Source organism: Orbicella faveolata, unplaced genomic scaffold, assembly GCF_042242905.1.
Source record: "Orbicella faveolata isolate gen_17 unplaced genomic scaffold, um_ofav_v1 contig_24, whole genome shotgun sequence".
Lineage (NCBI taxonomy): Eukaryota > Metazoa > Cnidaria > Anthozoa > Scleractinia > Merulinidae > Orbicella > Orbicella faveolata.
Window position 1 is genome coordinate 19,478,082 of NW_028301552.1, and position 19,782 is coordinate 19,497,863.

At 38.3% G+C, this 19,782-nt stretch overlaps 1 protein-coding gene and 1 pseudogene across 1 annotated transcript; both read left to right on the forward strand.

Annotated features, from left to right (window-relative positions):
- Positions 1–1,137: 1,137 nt before the first annotated feature.
- LOC149110786 (uncharacterized) lies at positions 1,138–15,377 on the forward strand. The gene is made up of 6 exons (XM_089291169.1): positions 1,138–1,715; positions 6,911–7,156; positions 8,655–8,963; positions 10,136–10,408; positions 11,574–11,807; positions 14,526–15,377. Exons 1-6 carry the CDS (start codon positions 1,457–1,459, stop codon positions 14,834–14,836), a joined length of 1,632 nt encoding a protein of 543 aa, XP_089147295.1. The 5' UTR covers positions 1,138–1,456; the 3' UTR covers positions 14,837–15,377.
- On the forward strand, positions 5,822–6,836 carry LOC149110787 (uncharacterized; annotated as a pseudogene).
- Positions 15,378–19,782: the final 4,405 nt, after the last annotated feature.

Here is a 19,782-nt window from a genome sequence, read left to right on the forward strand (position 1 = left end):
ACTAGAACAGTTAAATTGGTTTACAATTTTAGCTGTTGAATTTCATTACTCAAGTAGAACTTTACAGTACATTGTATCATCGAGCTTGAACATAAAATTGAAACTTTGTGCACGCGCTGATGTTTTTTTTTGTTGTTGTTTTTTTTTTCTTTTCTTAAAGTGTGGTTATTCATCCGGTTTATGACTGATCAAAATGATGAGTTCAGTCCAAGATTATAGACCCTTTGCATAAATCGCGCCTAAATTTAATTATACACTCTAGGCCTCACGATTCATGTGTAAAATCCTTGGTCTAGAAACATAAGTACGAGGCTCAGGATGTGTAAAGTATTGTTATTCAAACTTATGGTCATTTAAGCAAAGGATCCTAATTTCCGCTTTGGTGTTAACAGTGAATGAAGAATTCTGCGGTGGATATGTTAAGTACCAAAGACGACTGGAGCAAATTAAAATCCAAACTGAACAAACTGTGATTACACTACTATCGACTTGGGAAATCTAAAACGTCAAATAAAGAAAACATGGCTTAAGAAATAGACTTCAGTTGCATCCATGACACGGACCAGTGGTTACTCAGATCTCGACACAACGGAATATATTGGGCGTCAGGGACTGACATATTCATTTCAGCCATGAACTGTAGTATCCAACAATAGTATTCTTCCACCGCTTTGCTTTGTTTTGTTTTATTTCCTTCAGATCTGTTATAATTTTCTATTTTGCCATTTAAGGTATCTTTAAGTTTTACTGTTTCGCATGCTCTAAGGGGCATTATGGGTGATCCGTGCAAATTTACAAAGAAGCAAAGCTGTAAAACATACGTTTTTCTTTATCTTTCCGTTCTGGTTTCACATTTGGAGACAAAACATATGCTGTAGATGGAGAAACCCCTTTTCTAGGTGTACCAGCGTTTTTGAGCCGATCGAGTGATTGTTGAGAGCGTATAAATTTTTTTACGGTTAAAACCGAATAATTTGATCAAGTCTTAGCCGCTCAAGCCACAAAAATAACATCTCCGATACTCTGAGAAGTAGGGTAGTGCCTAGCTGAATCGACTCAAAAACGCTAGTAAAGGTAGAAAAAGGGGCTTCTCTATTTAGAGCAAAAGTTTCTCCTCGAAAAATAAACTCAAAGAGGAAATATGAAGAAAAACGTATCTTTTGCCGCCTTGTTTCTTTACATTCTTGACCTCATTACACATAATGCCCCCTAGAGCCTGAAGGGGTCTGTTGATTGAAACGCTTAATTTTTGCACCCAACACCTGATAACTTCACACAGAAGTCCTGAAAACTCAATCCTTTCCTGATTGACATTTTTTCTGTAATATAATACTGCAGATATTCATTATTTACTTGCCAGTCTGGACCTGCGGTCAAGATCACGTATAGTTTTCGCGAGTGTTAAGAGAAATTCGATTGCTTCATATCCCACTTCACAATTCAACATCAAAGAGCTATGGATGGCTGCGCTAAAGAGGCGAAAATAGTGTTAATAGAGAAACGTAGCGGGAATCTTCACAAGGCTTCCTCGATTTTATCTGTTGGCGCAATTCTGTTGACGATGGCACTGTTCATAAGAATGGAGACCGTGGTCGATGACACGAAGATGATGGATTTAAAATTCACTATGGAAATTCAACAAATCAAAGATGCTCTGAAAGAAAAGAAAGCTACTCATCAAGCTCGTGTTAAAGAGAACTTTGATGTTGTCAGTGGTAAGTGATGAAAGGAGAAATATTGAAACAAAGGTTTAAAGAAAGTAAATCCCGTCTTGTTATCGGACCCCTTCTGATGAACAAGGTATCTATTGTCTCAAAGCTTTGCACGTTTTTCACGGTAACAACGAGTTTGATGCAATGCTTATTTACGGTGTCGATGAAAACGAAAGCTGAAGGTTTTTGTCTTCCCTGTACTGATGTAATGCTTTCAGCAGAGAATACAGTTAGCAATTCAAGCAAGCAAAGTTTTGCATCGCAACAAGAGTATCATTTTATTTAGTTTGCAGAGCGTTGTAGTGGTGTTACAATTTGGTATCAGCTCGGCCTGGATGGGTTGATAATTCAATTTGTCTATTTTGGCGCATTTTGCCGGCATAAAAAGGTTGCCAACCGTTGATGTTTCAAATCACGGAAGTAAGGATTTGAATCCAGTGACTGACCTTTTCACTTTTTATATTGAAATGGAGACATTCAAACGACTAGTGACCCCCGTATTTTGTTTCATGAGCTGAAACAGACAAAACTTCATTGATTTTAAGAAAAACAAGAACAACTGGAAAATCAACACACGTTTCATAGTTATATACAGTAAATAGATTTGATCTTCAATCTGAAGACTAATTTAATGCAGATATTCCCTCAAAGACTGTTGTTGACCGCAGCTACAAGATTGACAAGATTGTAATCTAAATTAGTCCGCTGGCAGTCCACCTCACCAATGCGTTCATGTTCACGGACAAACACTCGTCTGACCCAAGGAGAAAAGACCGGCTACCAGCAGTCTTAAACCAAATAGACGTTAATAAACCCGGCGTGACTAACAAAAAACATTTTATTAAAACAATTAAAACGTTATCTGATTGAAAAGTTAGATCAAAATAAGGTCAATAAGCTTTAGGCTGCCAACACGAATAATCAGAAAGACGCGAATGGATGAATATATAGAGTAAAAAGTGTGAAAAAGTACAGAATAAAAATGTATAATTAAAGTTGTGACAGCTGGATCATGAAAAGAGACTAGTTTTATTGTTAGTAGTTTAGAATTATTGCCCGCCTCATGAGTCATGGCGGTGTGCCATGACTCGAGAGTTTGTCGCACACGATAATCGCCTTTGTCACTTACTTTAGAGTTGTCGAAGTCGATTTGATGGTCTTTCAACCATGCATGGTTCGAAATGATAGAGCCTGAGTTGCAATGCTATGATGACACGTTCTTTTTCCTCGCGTTTGGAGGCATCTGCTCGTTTCTCCAATATAACTTTAAGTACAGTCACCGCAGGGAATCTTATAAACAACGTTTGTTTGGAGGTGGCTGGCGGGCCTGAATTTCGGCGAAGGGAATTCTTGCCGTAAAGTTCTGTAAGGTCTGGCAACAACTAGAATTCCACTAATACGAAGTAATCTTTGAAGTAGTTCAGTGACACCATTGACGTAGGGCAGATAAGCGAAATCAAAACTGGTCACAGATGGCTCAGCCCGCTTGAAAAACATGCACACTAATTCTTCTGAGGAAAGGAAATTATTTCCACGGCAGGTTTATTCTTTAAGATGTTGGTAATGATCGACAGGGGGTAACCATTTTCTTCCAAAGCACGAGTAACATGTTTAAGTTCATTCTATTTTGCTTCAGTTGTACTTGGGAGGTTGGGCGCCCGATAAGCTGCGCCGGTTTTGTGCTTCTTGTCATGGTGGGTGTAGGTCTAGTAAGCACTACAGACGTCACAGCTTGAATGCACAAGTTTAATCATGCTGGGCTTAGGCACGAGAGAAACAAAAGTGATCGTGGGTGTGTGTGATTCAACTTAAAATATAAACGAGACAAAATATCTAAGTACAAAATATAACGACAAAAGAAAACTGACAACGGAGCAAATAACCTTACAAAACTGTGGCGACTCGAATTCTAGAATTTGTACTTCAGGGCTCACAACAGTGAAGCAGCTAAGAAAAACGCAGTAGAAACCAGCAGATCGAACTTTCAGTGCTAACAAGCACTGGAGAAAATGAGACACAAAACTACGCATAATGAAGAACGCTTAAGTGCGACAGAGTGGATTGCATAATTCCCAGGGGTCACGGAGAAACGTGACACCCAAACGCAAAGAAAGTTCTAGTCGCTACAGTGGGAACCAATCATTATTTGCTGGCTTTCTATAAACTTGAATAGAAATTATTCCACTGATCCGGGTGACCAAGGTGTCCAAAAATTAGTTTTATCCATTACTTTCGGTTTCAATCGAGAAAGAGATCTTAGGGTCAATGAATTCAAAGTGTCAGAGGGCGTCTTTCTTGTAGATGACAAAGTGTCGTGGATTTTTTTTAACAATCCTTGTAAACAGAGTAGTTGTCAGAAGGAACAAATTACAAAAGGGAGATTATGTCATCAGTATTGAGATTAGTTCTGGAGAATAATGTATTGTCATTACTGAGTTGGTTGCGAATATAGGGGCAAGCTTTCTTGACAGGAATTGCTGTGAAGAGGAGGACCAACTAATTTAACAACCAATTTAACAACATTGTTTTTAGTATTCTCGCAATGAGTACATGCTAATGCCAAAGATGCAATAGAAGTACTATAATATAGCTAACTTACAAATGAATGAGTTGCCAGTAATCGGATATCCGTGTTTGCACGAAGAACTCTGGGATCGTCAGGGGGCTAACATTGCTAGTCGCTAGAAGGAAATGTATGGCGTAAAGTTGTTTCGAGGTACAAGAAAACGATTCTTGAGAGAGATCAAGGCTTTTTCGCCGTTGTTTTTATCGCAAATGGATTTGGGCAATGTTGATATGTGGAATATGAAAGTTTTTCTTTGAATACCCGTGAAATATGTGACAAAATCTACCGATAAACTCCGTTGCTTGCATGAGGTTTATTGTGAAATTTACATCGCGTAATGGTCTGAAAATATTGCAAAATTAATTAGGTATAAATCGAGAGGAAATAACCCAGTAAAGCCTTTTAAGTTGCGTACAGGCTACTTTTGGCTTATTTGAAAGCTCAGTCGTACAAATAATACTGGAAATAAGCCCGGTGGCGATCATTGTACTGTCTGGGGTTGATTTAATGACAAATGAGTCCGCGTGACTCACGCTGTGTGGCTACTATGTTGCTCAAAGCCTTTGTTTTCCTTTTACAAGCACGTATTTCAGTGATTTTCCTTTTCTATAACAGATCAAGGGTAGCTCCTTGAATATGTCTCTGAGTATTTGTATTTGAAAGTGCCATTTGTGCGTGATTATGCTTTCCAAAGTTTGGTATTGACGGTTGAGTGAAATTGCCCGACAAAAAGGGTAGTAGTTCCTTCTGCAATTTTCGATTTCTGTTTTAGAGCTTCTTTTCTGTCTTGATATTTAACTTCTCGGAGGGTCTTTTCTACCATTTGTTCCGGGTAGCCTCTCGAGATCAGGCGTGTATTGAAATTTTGAATATTCTCTTCAATGTGTTTCAGAATAAACCCCACGCAAGCAAAAGGGAGTTTTTCCGCGGGAGTTTATCGGTAAATTTTATCACTTATTTCACGGTTATTCAAACAAAAACTTACATTTTCCATGCATCAACATTGCCAAAATCCATTTGCGATATAACAACGGCGAAAAAACGTTGATCTCTCCCCAAAACCATGTTTTTGGGCGTCGAAACAACTTTTCGCCATACATTTCCTTCTAGCGACTTGCAATGTTTGCCCCCTGACGATCCCAGAGTTCTTTTCGCAAACACGGGTATCCGATTACTGGCAACTCATTAAGCTGTAAGACTGCTGATAATTGGAGACCCTTTTATATACCGATCCATTTTGTAGCCGTCAGTTAACGGTGAAAATTGGAAATCCTGTTTTATGCCGATTAATTGTTTAGTTAAGTTTCAATCTGTTACTGTCCTTCAGAGCAGAGAGAAATGTCTCCGTGGCAACTGTTTATGCAAATTCTTCTATAATATTACGGATATTGTTTCTCTTCTAATTTGAATTATGTGGGAGTTATAATGCCCTCTCACCAGGTTTCTGGGGAAAATCTCTTGGCGAAGATACGGTTAAAGAGTTTGAAAACTGCAGTTTATAAGTGAGGAGAATCAATTTTAAGCATTTAATTTTGTATTCTGTCGGGCCAGGGTCTTAATTTTCAACTCTTCACAACCACTCATTCTAAGTCAATAAGCATCCAATGTGTTTCGCTTCTACAAACGTAACAAAGTAATTTGCCAACCGGTTTCGCCGATGTATAACTTTTTGCAAAGAGTGCAAGTTATGCAGTAGATGACATTGGCTCAGGTACAGGTGAAATGATCAGTGATCTTGACGGATCGCTTGGGTTCCGATATTTTCTCAGCGTTGCAAATAAAAGGACACGTTTTGCAAACTTTAAATTACTTCAAAATGATCCCGATATTGGTAGAATCTTTCCGCAACCTCCATTAATCTCATTCAAACGCGACAAAAACATAGGTACTTTTTAGTCAGAAGTACATTCCAAACAAGTGATCAACCCGGAACTTTTATATGCGCACGCGCACGATGCAAAACATATCCTGTCCTCATTTCACCTGTACCTTAGCCAATGTGCTCTACTGTATAACTTGCACTCTTTGCAAAAAGTTATACATCGACGAAACTGGAAAACGACTAGGCGACCGATTCGGAGAACACCTTCGTGACGTACAGAAAGACGACAAAAACACATCTAAACCGGTCGCGAGACACTTTGATCTCCCCAATCATTCTAAGCAACATCCTTTCCCTACATCAAGGAAGTACGGAAAGCCCCAAAACTCTAGATCAAAAATTTATTTTACAAATCGGCACTCTTAATCCTCACGGTATCAACGAACGCTTTTCATTCAACTAATTTATTCTGTTGTTTTTCACGTTACCATGCACCAACCAATAGCGTAGCTCCATCTTTCTGTATATAAACCACACACAACCCACAATTCCTCGATTCGCTCCGACGAAGGGCTAACGCTCGAAACGTCAGCTTTCGAATCTCTTTAAGGTGGCCAGTTCACATTATCAACCCAGTTGATAAAACCAAATTATCTTGTTATACCCCCCACCGACGCAGCGCCAGTTTCTTTAGAAACTTACCCCCTCTATTAATTGGCCAACCCTCTCTCCCCCCTCTCACCGTTTCATGTGCAAATCAGTTACCTATAGGTAATCGGACATAAATGCCAACATTTCATTTTTCCATAGACATAAAGTCCAACCGTCACATTTCACGACGCAGCTTAAAACCAGACCGCCAGTATCCTGATGGCATTCAAGAAATGAGTGACGGGATCAAAAAGTATGTAACTTCCATTGTTAAGAAATCTGTGGAGTCTTACTGTCTCTCTCCTAACAAAGTGTGCGTGGCAGGTCCCTCCGGACCAAAGGGGATCGAAGGATCTCGCGGTGAACGAGGACCAAAAGGAAGTACTGGAATCAAGGGCGAAAAAGGTATTTAAGATTAAGTCACGTGACCTGTCCCTTGATGCTATGTTCTAACGGAGAGCTCGTCAGTCCTTCAGTCAAAACAAAAATTAGAAAATAAGAAAAATAAGTTTTCAATTGCTGGTTTTCAGTGTCACGCAATTCAAAATAGACCAAAATAAAAATCAAAACCGGTCGATAGATAAAGTCCAGAATCTGGGAAATGAAAGAAGGTAAATATGCAAAGACTCTCGCCAAAATTTTGGTCACAGCAATTTTTCTTATGCGAGATATGCGGAGAAATTTTTTACCCAAATTTATAGAGATTTGTATGGATACGCCATGCTGGTGCCCATCCGTATGGGCACCAACATGGCGGCCGGAAACCAACAGAAACACCTGTTACTGAGTTTTGCTACAAAAGCGTGAATTTATCCCTCGAGGAGCTCTAAAACATTAAAATAATACTTTTTCTAAGACATGAACTGTTCAGATAGCCAAGTTCCCCGAAATAAGTCACTTTTTTTAACCATCATGACAGCTCTCAGGGCCGTCATGTAAATGCCGCGTCACGCAAAGGCTTAGAAATTCAAGCGTAGTGTACTGCACAAAGCCAAGAACCCATTCGGAGCGAAAATTTGTATGAATAATAGTTTCCAGCTGCTCTTATACATCATTTAAGTAAAATTTCAGGAAGATCAATAGTTTGGTAGTTCGAATTTTGGTGACGTCATGTGAAAACCAGCTATACAGGTTTATTTTAAACGCTTTTTAGAGTTTTTGTCTTTTTTATTTTTTCCGCTCATGATACTGGAGGGGGGTCTTTATGCCTTGCTTCTCCCCCAGCCTTCTCCGCTTAGCGTCCTAAGTATTTCTAAAAGCTTAAGTAATCACTCGTGATCAAATTGATATGGTATATGAAATATAAAAACTTGTTGAATAACGTGTCATTCATGTAGTCATATCACACCTAAGAAACCCCTAATTTCAAAATGTCCACCATCTTGGATACCCCATGTTGAATATCAACTGAAGCATTTTTCAGCTCCGAAGTTGATTTAAAACATCAGAAAAAAAAACATAAAAACGCAAACATTGCAAAACTTTTTGAATAAAGTCTTTATTCAATCCAGAATCCTGGATGGGTTCTCTCGGCCGGTGACGAAACATTTGCCAAACTACTGTGCTCTTTGTATCTTGGCTTTTTCTGACATAACGAACTAACAAATGATTATAAATGACAATACACTGTGTCATTTGAAGAAGACAGTTAGCGCACAAAGAACTACCATAGAACAAATCAAATGATCGTTATCTTAGCGCCATGTATGTTATTCGAAATTTGTACTGTAAGTGAAAAACTTATATTCCGAGGAAATGACAACGAGAAAGGAAAAGGTTAAGGAACAAATGAAACTTAGCGATTCAAATTCCTGTCACACTCCTTTTATATATACATTAGAGCCTAAGTTTAGTTTCAAACGTCTGCCGTTGTTTACATTGAATCATTATTTTTCTGTTGCAGGAGCTCCTGGACATCCGGGACCTAAGGGTGATGCAGGGGAGTCGATATCTGCTCCAGAAGTGATTGTATCTCCTACCTCACTCACTGTAACTCAGTACCAGACCGCCACATTTTACTGCTCAGCTGATGGTAATCCAAAGCCTAGCGTATCCTGGAGTAAAACAAGTGTCACAGGACAGGTGAATAAGGAAGTCCAAGGCAATAAGCTCCAGATCAAGAGTGCTGGTTACAATGACTCGGGGAGTTACGTTTGCACGGCTACAAATATCTTGGGACAAGCTAAGAAGGTTGTGAAACTTTTTGTACAAGGTAATCAATTTTATAATTGTGATATGCCTTAAAGTAGAGCGTTGCTAAGGGGAGCACTTTCGTCTGTTAGGAAAAGGTTTGCGTGAGTCCGTCACGCTCATTCTGTGGTGCATTTACTGGTCTGTTCCAGGCTCTCGGTCAGTGACGAAGAAAAACGCGGGCGGGCAACGAGCAGATCCCGGCACACTGGGGATTTAAGCCCCTTTAAACGCTAAGTACGTCTAAGTACACAAACTTTGCTTCCTTTTTTCTCCAAACTTTTCTCCTACCCTTGAATTCCTGTCTTGATCATTTCAGTTTTAAAAAATCCGACAAAATTTCAAATTATGACGTCATATTTGATGACGTCACATACACATGGTCTATGACGTTTATAGTTTCATACCACAAAATCATTCGATCGAGTACATGACTAGTGGAACAATGTACTGAAAACCGTTTCTCAGTATGACAAATATTTTTTGATCTATAACAATTTAAATATATTTCACTGGCTCCCCACGGAACTATATTGTTTCTTCAAAATCAATCGTATTGGTTTATTTTCTCCAGTCTTCATTGAAAAATGCTACAAATTCGGTAAAATAAAGAACTTAGTGTCTCTAAAAATCGCCTGTATCGCTTTGGATTTTTTGTTTTCAGTTCTCAACTACTTTTGTCTCTGTCTTTCGAAAACATTAAAAAATGTTAGAATTTACGGGTTTAAAATTAGCAGAATGGTATGGTGTGACGTCATCGTCTATGACGTCATAATCTGACATGCGCTGTCCACTGTTTACTTTCCAAGTCTGGTGACGGTATGTTAAGTTTGACACAACGTGGTATATTTAAAACAATATTTCGGCTGGCCAGACCAGCCTTCTTCAGGTTTAGATGTTACTTATTTAAAAAATAAAATTACAATATTATATAGTGGTGGATGTCTTAACACATATTTCGAGACTAAAAGGAGTGGCAGAAATCAAAAACAAAACAAAAAAGTCTTATAGTCAATTGTGAATTTAGGCGGGAAGACACCAATGCGAAATCTCCATGTTATAATATCGTTTCTATTTCCGCCACTCCTTTTAGTTTCGAAGTAGTTTCACGTAGTAACTAAGAACTATAACAAATATTAATCTGGTCTAATAGTTTCAATCGTTACTGATTTGTTTGTTTGTTTTTTCGTCCAGTTCCTCCACAATTCCTTGAGATTCCTGCTAGTGTTTTAAAAGTAACAGCAAATTCCACAGCTTCTCTTTCCTGTCGAGTATTTGGTTATCCACCACCGACAATTGTATGGTCAAGAGGACTTGCACCGCTACCACAAGGTCGAACCACTGTTATCAATGGAACACTGAATATCTCCAACTTTAGTCCTCAAGATACTGGTCCTTATCGGTGTAAAGCCACGAATAAGTTGGGATCTGTTGGTGCATTGACAACCCTAAATTATGTCAAACCAGGTGAGTACCGATGAAGATAGATCTAAACCGTATTTGTCCCAGAATATCTCCCAATTTAGTCCTCAAGAAGCTGGGCGTTAACCGTAAAGCTACGAACTGTTAGGGTGCGATAACCTGCGCAACATGTGTGTGGCAGTACCTGGGGACTAATTTTGTTTATTTTAATTATTTATTGTTTCACTGATTGAAACATCTAAAACAGTAGCCTACGCAGACTCCCCAGCTAAGCTGAAAGTCGACAGGTAGTTTAGCCCTGTATTTTTGAGTTACACTGCTCAACTTAAGTAGCCTTTGTTATCACTACTATTAGAGGATCGCTAAAAAGGCATCTTATGGCGAGACCGAGATTTACAAACTCCCGCTGTTATTAGAAATCAGTGTTTTTGTTTTTCATTTCGGATGATACCCTAATGTTCCGCTGTGCATCCTTATGGTGTAATTGGCGCACACATTAGGAAAATAACCCCATTTTCTTACAATTGAGCTCGATAGAGAGATGCATAATCCTTTCCACGTGGTCGTGAGCCATGTATCATTTTCTTGATTGTAGCGTAAACCAATTTTAACGCATGTAATGTCAATCAGAATTATCTGAAATGTGAACTTACCCAGTACTGGTAAAGTTATAATTGTGCTTTCGAGAGCAAACCATGCGAACAAAAAAAAAAAGAAGTACTTAGTTACGCCTAAAATTGTACGCCTTAATTATGAAACATACATCAGTTAATTTACCCATCCGTATTAGTTTATGATTTTCAACTATTACTTAACCCTTGGTTTTTGTCTTTCTAGCTGATGTTGCAAGTTCTTAGTAGGGTCTTTAAATTTTAACTTGAATTGAGATGTCATTTTTAGATTCAAAGGAATCACCTTAAGCATATTGATCACGTATTAATCAGCTAATTTTCAAACTCGAGTTAATTTGTTTTTATCTTGGCAGTCTGGTGTTTCTTTCTGCAAAATGGCCATATATAGTGTAAGAGGTTGATGAACATTCTCACAGTAGCTAGGTGATGATCTTATTGAGCCGTTGAAGTGATTTTGTTGAGACCCTGGTACTCAACTGAAGACATTCAGACATTTTACTTACGAAAACTTTTAAGTCTCTTGTTGACTGTATAACATTTTGCTAAACTTGTCTTTGTTTTCCTTTTTTAAATTACAGATTTCTGGAAGAATTCGTTGATAATAACAGGAAATGCCCTTTATGAAAGTCGCCTTCATGAATTCCTAACACCAGCTGTTGGAAGCAACCCTAGTTGGGTGCTGTGTTACCGCTCTTCCACTCACGGCTGGGCTTCAAGTACATTCCACAGCAGGTGTGATGGGAAACGAAACACGGTTACCATCATCAAAAAGGGACAATACGTGTTTGGAGGATACACTGATATAACTTGGGGTAAATAGAAATTTCCACGTGTGTTTTCTTTAATTATAGGTTATTTAGGGACGGACCATTAGAAAAGTAAAGAGGGTGGGGAAAATACAGAAAAAAAAAAAACAGTTATGCAAGGGAGGGTGACTGAAACAAAAATTCGTCCAAAGAAGAAGAGAAGCAAAAAAGATTCCTGCAGAGTGAATTGCACTGTCGGGCTTACAAAATGTACCCGCCTGAAGGGCACCGTGGTAGACACTTTATACTGCAGTTTTCTTGGTCCTGGTGAAATCCCCAATGACCTGGGTTTCTCTACAATTAGGAAAACGGACATTTTTCCCTTTCAAGGCTGATACACTTTGTGCGGAGCAACTTCATCATCGACACTGTAAGCCAAACACCCTTGCAGAAAAATCCTTATAGCTAACCATGGCTTAAAAGTGATTAAAAAAAACATGTTCTTTAAACAGCCGCCCTTTTTAATTCGTTTGCTTTCAAGCAAACGCAGCACATACCGTGTTTTGAAAGTCCGACATATAGGAGTGATTTCACAACTGACATGTATAAATGACGATCGCGGACACAGATGTGCACACCCATTGCGAACCGTAACACTTCTCCTGAGATGGCCGCCAAGATCAACGATCGACAAATGTTGTAATCAAAGACAATCATAGAGGTGTTAACACAACCGATGCGTTTAGTATGGGCAGCTTCAGTCTATTTTAATCCAGGTTCTAATGAGTGGTGTTAAAGTAATTTTGGAGCCAGCCTGCAGGCCGTTAAAGCCTGACATCTCGGCACTCACCTGGCTTCTTCCTAACTTCTTCTTATGATAAAACATGTTCGCATAAATAAAGAAATAAAGAGTGCAGTAACTGGACCTCATGTTGTACAACCGCCGCGAGGCCGATTTGAAATTTGGAGGACGATTACTCCCTGAATTGTACGACACGAGGTCTAATTACTCATCCATCGTATCAACAACAAAATTATTAACCCGCTTATGTTCTAGATCACTATATAAAAGTGAAAAAAGTAGTATTCCGGTTTTTCTGGATGATGTTCGGAAGGTATTTCGTCTATCATGAATTACGGAAAAGGTTAATCATTTGAATCTTAAAGTTATTGTCGTTTCACAATTTCAGATTCAAATTTCAAAATTAAAAAAGTCTTTTGAGAACTGGGTAAGATGAAAGATTGTTATATAGCTGGCGTTTTTCCCGCTACAGCGCGCCCATTCACTGGCTAGTTCATGGTCACATGACATCTAACAATGAAACTGTTACACGCCAAATGCCATGATCGGGCAACATTGCGAAAACTATGACGTTAAACGGGAAAAAGTTCACTGTTACCCACGAAATGTTGACCGTTGTTGCACGTCATTTGTCAATAAAGTGAATATTTTTTTTCCACCGGTTTGACCCATTTTTTTGCTATATCACAAATCACTTAATGACTGATCCCTTGGGAAACAGTGAATTTTGTTTCCCGAAAATCTGAATGTTTCCCGAGACGAAGTCGAGGGAAACAATGAAATTTTCGGGAAACAAAATTCACTGTTCCCCTCGGGACCAGTCATTAAGTGTTAATTATTATTGTATATAGGATCGACGGAGCATACGAAATTATTTTTTGTCCTGATTTGGTCGTCAAATTTCTATGCTTAATTGTAATGTAATTCCCATTTAATTTAATTTCCTATTTCATTCTCCGCAAAGACGAATAGCTCATAAGTTGAATCTTAGTATCTCCAATATGTCTGTGAAATCTGATAATCAAGTTAAATATTTAGGACTCATTTTTGATTCCAATTTGAACTGGAAACCATACTTACACGAATTGAGCAAGAAGGTTTCAAGAGGTATTGGAGTACTATCTAAAATTAGATATTATGTAAATAGAAACATATTACATCAATTATATTATTCAATTATCTACCCCTTCCTCACCTGCGGTTTATCAATTTGGGGGCAATACTTATAGTGCTACTCTTAAAGCCTTAATAACTCTTCAAAAAAGAGCTATACGTACTATAACTTTTTCAAAACCAGATGAACACGCTGAACCTCTTTTTAAGGAATTAAAGATCCTTAAATTAACTGATCTTGTTATCCTTCACAATGCACTCCTCATATATCACTATTACTAAAATCTTCTTCCATCTTCCTTTGAAAATTTCTTTCAAACAGTAGCATCTGTACACTCATACAATACTAGGCTTGCTTCTAAATCAACCTATTACATCAATACCATCAAAACAAACTATGGTAAATTCAACATTCGCTTTGCAGCTGTAAAAGTTTGGAATCACCTTGACGAAAGCATTAAACAACTCCCCCTTAAAACGTTTAAAAACAAAGTCAAGCTAAACATCTTACAGTCTTACTGTTCATGAGTTTTCAGCTGGTATTTGTTTATTTATTTTATTTATTTATTTATTTTTTATTTATCTATTTATTTATTTATTTATTTATTTATTTATTTATTTCTTCTTTTCGTCTCTTTTTTATTGACAAATTGCTTTCATCAAGCTTTAGTGCCAACCTACCTCCTGTACTTCAACATTACTTAGTTTTACTCAGCACGATTAGCTTTTTACTTATTCTGAGTAAACATTACCTCTTTTTTGTATTAATATATTATATTGTAAAGTTTAACCTTTTTTTATTTGGTAATAAAAGCTTGTTGTTGTTGTTGTTGTTGTTATTTAACTTTATACTGCATGTGTCTCTTTAGAGTCCAGCGGTGGATACACTGCCACTTCCAATGCGTTCATATTTTCACTCCGCAACAAAGAAGGTCTTGGACCATTCAAGAGCTTGCTGACGAACCCATCACGTGCAATTTACAGGTACCCAAGTTACGGTCCGGTATTTGGTGGCGGGAGTGACATCCTCATTGCTGACAATGCAAATAGTAACACTAACTCATTCACAAACTTTAGCCACTCTTACTCTGTTCCAAGTGGAGTACGAGACAAAAAGACAATCCTGGCTGGGACTTACGTGTTCTCACCTGACGAGTTAGAGGTCTTCTATCTTGGCTGAACAATAATGATGTGTAAATCATTAAAACTAAGCACTCTACAAAACGTACGCAAGACTTCAACGCAACACATTGCAGCATTCTTGCGCATGGAAACTTTTGCTACCCCAATGCATTGCACCATCTAACATCTTGGAACATACTGTAACTGGATGACCAAATGTGGGCAACAAGTTTTCGACAAGGATCAGTTGTATGTCTAACATGTTACGGTGAAATATTGCGTGTGTTATAATTTTACCTTCCCGTTTTTCATTTGATTGTTTTCGACACCCTCAATTCCCTATGTTTTGCTCCATATAGAATATCGTCCTGTTTTGAATGCGAATGGACTGTTCTTAAGACTAAACTGGGTGCATTTTTTATGGTTATGTTTTGGATTTGCTTTTATACCGCGCAACATGAACTGATGAAGCACGAATTGACATCATGGCATAAGCTGCATAAGTGATACCTTCCCTTGTTGTAGAGTTGAAATCATCGTTATTATCGTTACGTCACTTTCACTTCACTATTGACTGGAAAAATAAATCTACAGTTGAACCTTGGTCTTGCTATTTTCGGGGTACGGGATGCCTCGCTACTTTCGGGGAACAGGGGTCGCTACTTTTGGAATCTATCGACGGCCACAAATTTTTAACGTTACTTTTGGGGGGTTACTACGGACACTACGGATTGTGATAATAGATTTATAAGAAATACTTTCCACGTTCGTGGGTATCATAATTCAAGTATCATGAAAACAATTTTCTCTGATAATTGTCTTTTTCTTTAAAGGAAATATTACAGACTTAGGAAATGTTAAAACATCTTTCGTAGCTCAGATGAAGCAAATTGGTTTGGACCTTTCTTAACCAGCCTTAGTTAGACGTTATCAAAAAACGGGAAGCTGAAAAAATAGTAATTAGTGTTTATTCATATTAAATTAACCTTATTTTTACAACTATTAGCTACTACGTTCATTGAGAGAGAAAGATCTTTGACATAAGTACTGTACGAAATTTGAAGACGCAACAATCACCGCGGGGTCATTTTGGATTTGTGTTTGAGGTAAACTCGGTAGCAAAAATCACATTTCTATCGTGATAAAGCTTCGTTTTCAAAATGTCGTCCCTCCACACTATAACTCAAAGCCGGCGTTTTCAAATTCCTCCGGTTTGAAGTAAGCAAATTGACGCCAGGTTTTCGTGCGTCTGTCCTGTTATTGATCATGAATCTCGTCATAACATTGTCAAAGTAGCTGTGGAACGAAATTCATTGTCAATAACAGGACAGACGAATGAAAAACTGCCGTCAATTTGTTTTTTAGCAAAACTACATGGCATAAATTATAAATTCGTGTATCTGTCCGCTTATTGACAATGAAAATTAGCCAAGTAGCGCGAGAATTTCTGCAGTTATCGTGACGGATTAGTGTTGACGGTAGGCCTAACCGTAGAAATAAAGCTGCATTTTCAAATTTCTCCGGCGTAGTATGGACGGACCTAAGTCCGATGGAATGGCAGAAATTAATTGTAGGTAGTCAAGATAATTTGTTTTGATTTTAAACTAGTTTTGGAATTTTTCAATCGTTAAAATGTTTCCGCTCGAATTTAACATATGACATCTTGTGCAAAGTGAATTGTCGGCTTGAACAAGGATCCCCGAAAAAGGGATCAGTTTCAATAGATAGAGGCTTAATGTTCCACAGAAGAAAAAAGTCATCGTAAGAAAATAATTGGTCTTGTTATATCTTGTTAGAGCCTGAAATCTTTAAAACGTGGAAAATATACGTGATAATTAGCTTCGAGGCGATCCCGTAACATAAACTGTCACATTAGCCGCAGTGACAGCTGTAGTCAGTCCAGTTACAACTATTTGTGATTTTTTTATCTCTATACAGCGTTCAATTGAGTGTCGTAAAACCAAAACCAAAGTAATAACTCCCGTCAATCACAAAGGACACGGGCAATACAGTGAGCCCATCAAAACTCGTAGTAATTACATGCAGCTGACGCGAAACGCGGGGAAAAAAGCGCGAACGAGTCACGATTGGTTTTGGTTTTACTTCTGATTGGATGAAAAGTGGCGCGATTTTTTGTTTTTTAGCCAATCGTGTAGCCTAGTCAACGCAAAACCAGTGACTTTTCGACACTCAATTGAAAATATTTTAGATTTAGATTTTTTATAGTTTTACACTATTTCTTACGATCAAATCTATTAAACAATTAGATTATGAGCTCGAGATTTCTATCGCGTGATAGTTGACGAGGGCGCAACAGAATAGATAATGAGTAACGTAGCCAATCAGAGAACGGCATTCGTGATAAAACAAAAGAAAGTAATTATTTATTCCCCGACCTCAATGGCATTTCTTTTGTTTTATTCCCCTAAGCCTCAGAGCCATATAAGAATGTCCATACAGTCGAAACTCAGGTTGCGACCACCTCTCCTCGGCGATCAGTTTTCTAAAATACCAAAAGATCACGAGTCAAATCCTCATATTTGGAACCTCTTGTAAGCGACCACCTCTCGTGAGCGACCGCGACCACTTTTAGAGCTAAGAGTTTTAAATTTTCTTTTGTTTTAACCTCCCGTAAGCGACCACTCAGGTCGCTTACGGGAGGTTCGACTGTACATCAAAATTGGCCTATTGAAGGTTAGAGGGGAAACCAGCGAAACTCTGCGCATGCATGACAGATCACGTCTACTTCCTGCCTTCCTTCTTGAACCCAACGAGCTCATGGGTTATGAAATGTTTAGTAAGACAACACCTGCCTAGATCCTCTCTATTTTTCACTGGCCAGTTGTAAGCATTACCTCTATCAAAAGTTTGCCTTGAATGTCTTGATTTCAGAACTTGTTGTAATTTCATCGGAAAAAAGATCATCTTTAAAATTTTCTCAACACAATAATAGTGCTGACAGCCTAATTAAAACACTAGTTTTCATAGTGCTAGTTTGGCCCATTGTTGATAAGGGCAGTATAACATCTACTCGACATTTGTAATCTACAGAGGGATAAACACAAATCATGTCCCAGATGCAGAAGCCGATGGAGAGGTAGCCTACTATGCAGAGGCTCGTTTGCTCATCACTCATTGCACCTAAAGAGCATCTGCAAAGGAGACTGATGAAGAGGTGCTCCAAAGGAAGCGGAGGCTGAATGAAGGTGGGTCCTTTTTATTCCTCTACTAGTGGGGGAAAGTGTGAAACCATTTTTGGCCATCATGAGGTAAAGGATTCCATATCCTTTCCACAATAGATTTGTGTTAGATTTTTATTCTGGTTGGTATGTACACAAGTGGCAGCTCTGCTGCCATCAATTCCCTTGGACCCTCTGTGAAGACGTTCTGTTCACCACTGACCAGTCTTGCATACTTTATCACTGCAGCTAGGCAATGGTTAACAGAGACCTGAGTCTAGTAGAATCTTCATGTCATCAAAAAGGCATCGGCAGTACCAATTTTACACCAGCCCGGTTTTCTAACCACGCTGAAAATCAGTTTAGCCTCTCTTCAGAAACAAAACTCTGCATTGCAATAAATTAGCTCTTCTTCATCTTTACTGGTTGATGGGCCTGTCATCAGTGGATCCGTCTTTAGACTTGGTGCATAAAAATGTTCTGATGGAATTTTACCACGTTCAAATAATGTCTACTCATCCATTAAATTCCTCCAGAGCATTTAGGCCTTCTTCTGTTTGTTCTGTTCATCAATACAGGCCTTGAAAGCTTTTACATGTTTCTGACATTTCCTCCAGTCTTTATCTTCATTCACACAGTCCTCTAAAATAATTGATGCTCGCATTAGCAAACTATTCAGATGAATCGGTTTTCGTTAAATCCAGCTTTTTTCGACACGTTCCGATTTGAGCTAATGTTGTAAATTTAGCTATCCATTCCTTTTGTAAAATCATCCTTTTTTCAGAAAACTCCGAATTTTTTCAATATTTTGAAATTCTCTCAAAATCTAACCTTTTAGAAATAAAACAAATTTTATGCATAGCGTAATCGAGATTAAAGTGAAAATATTAAATCACTGAAAAAAATCCCGGTAAAATAATATGCTTGGGAGAATAGACTCTACATTTGTTTAGCTCCTTACCCTCGTTTTTTTCCAAATCTTCTCACTCTCCACGGAAATTTCTTTACAATTCTTGTCGCCAAATATAGCGAAGACGAAGAGCTGTCTGGTTTTGTAGCCTTAGGCTGCAAGTCCGCGCGTGAAGGTTTGAGCCACACGTCATTTAAAAGTCGCTCGAATTTACAGTTTGCTTGCACAAATAGAACAGGTTAAATTAGTAATACCTATAAAACTATATTGGTAACAGCCATTTTTTTGGAGGAAAAAGCGATCTGTACGGGTCTGCAAATGATCCCGGATCGCAAATGATCCCCAAATTGGACGGCGAATGATCTCACATCGGAAATGATCTTCGATGGGGACCGCAAATGATCCCGACCAAAAAATATGGAATGGCATGGATATGGGAATGATGAAGATAGGGTATTGGCGTGAAGAGCAATTATTTTTGTTAAAACCATCTTAAATTATGGCTTACAACTAGCTTTTTTTGTTAATTCTTTCATACTACGATGCTATGAATGGCACCACTCCAATGATCTTCATAAAAGGACTTGGAATTTTCTTTACTACATGTCTTAAAATTATGACCGAGCTTCTTTTCGACAACACACTGTGATAAACGCTACATATTCTTCCTTAACTAGCTACGCATTGGTATGCCGGCGTGGTATACCGTTATATGTTTAAATCAAATTGTTTCAGTCCAATAACGTCACCCGGCTGGCAACAACAGCAACAATGTCAGTAAAAACAACAACAAGAACATAGTGTTTTAGATAATAAGTTTCCACCCAACATGCGGCACCGCTTGTTTTTGTTGTAACCAATTGCAAACTAAAATTCATCCATTAAACAACTTGTCAGGGGAAAAATATAGCAACA

Coding starts and splice junctions, on each gene's coding strand:
- LOC149110786 (XM_089291169.1), top strand. CDS start 1,457: ATGGATGGCTGCGCTAAAGAGGCGAAAATAGTGTTAATAGAGAAACGT. Junction 1,716..6,910: donor GAACTTTGATGTTGTCAGTG/GTAAGTGATGAA, acceptor ATTTTTCCATAG/ACATAAAGTCCAACCGTCAC. Junction 8,964..10,135: donor TGTGAAACTTTTTGTACAAG/GTAATCAATTTT, acceptor TTTTTCGTCCAG/TTCCTCCACAATTCCTTGAG.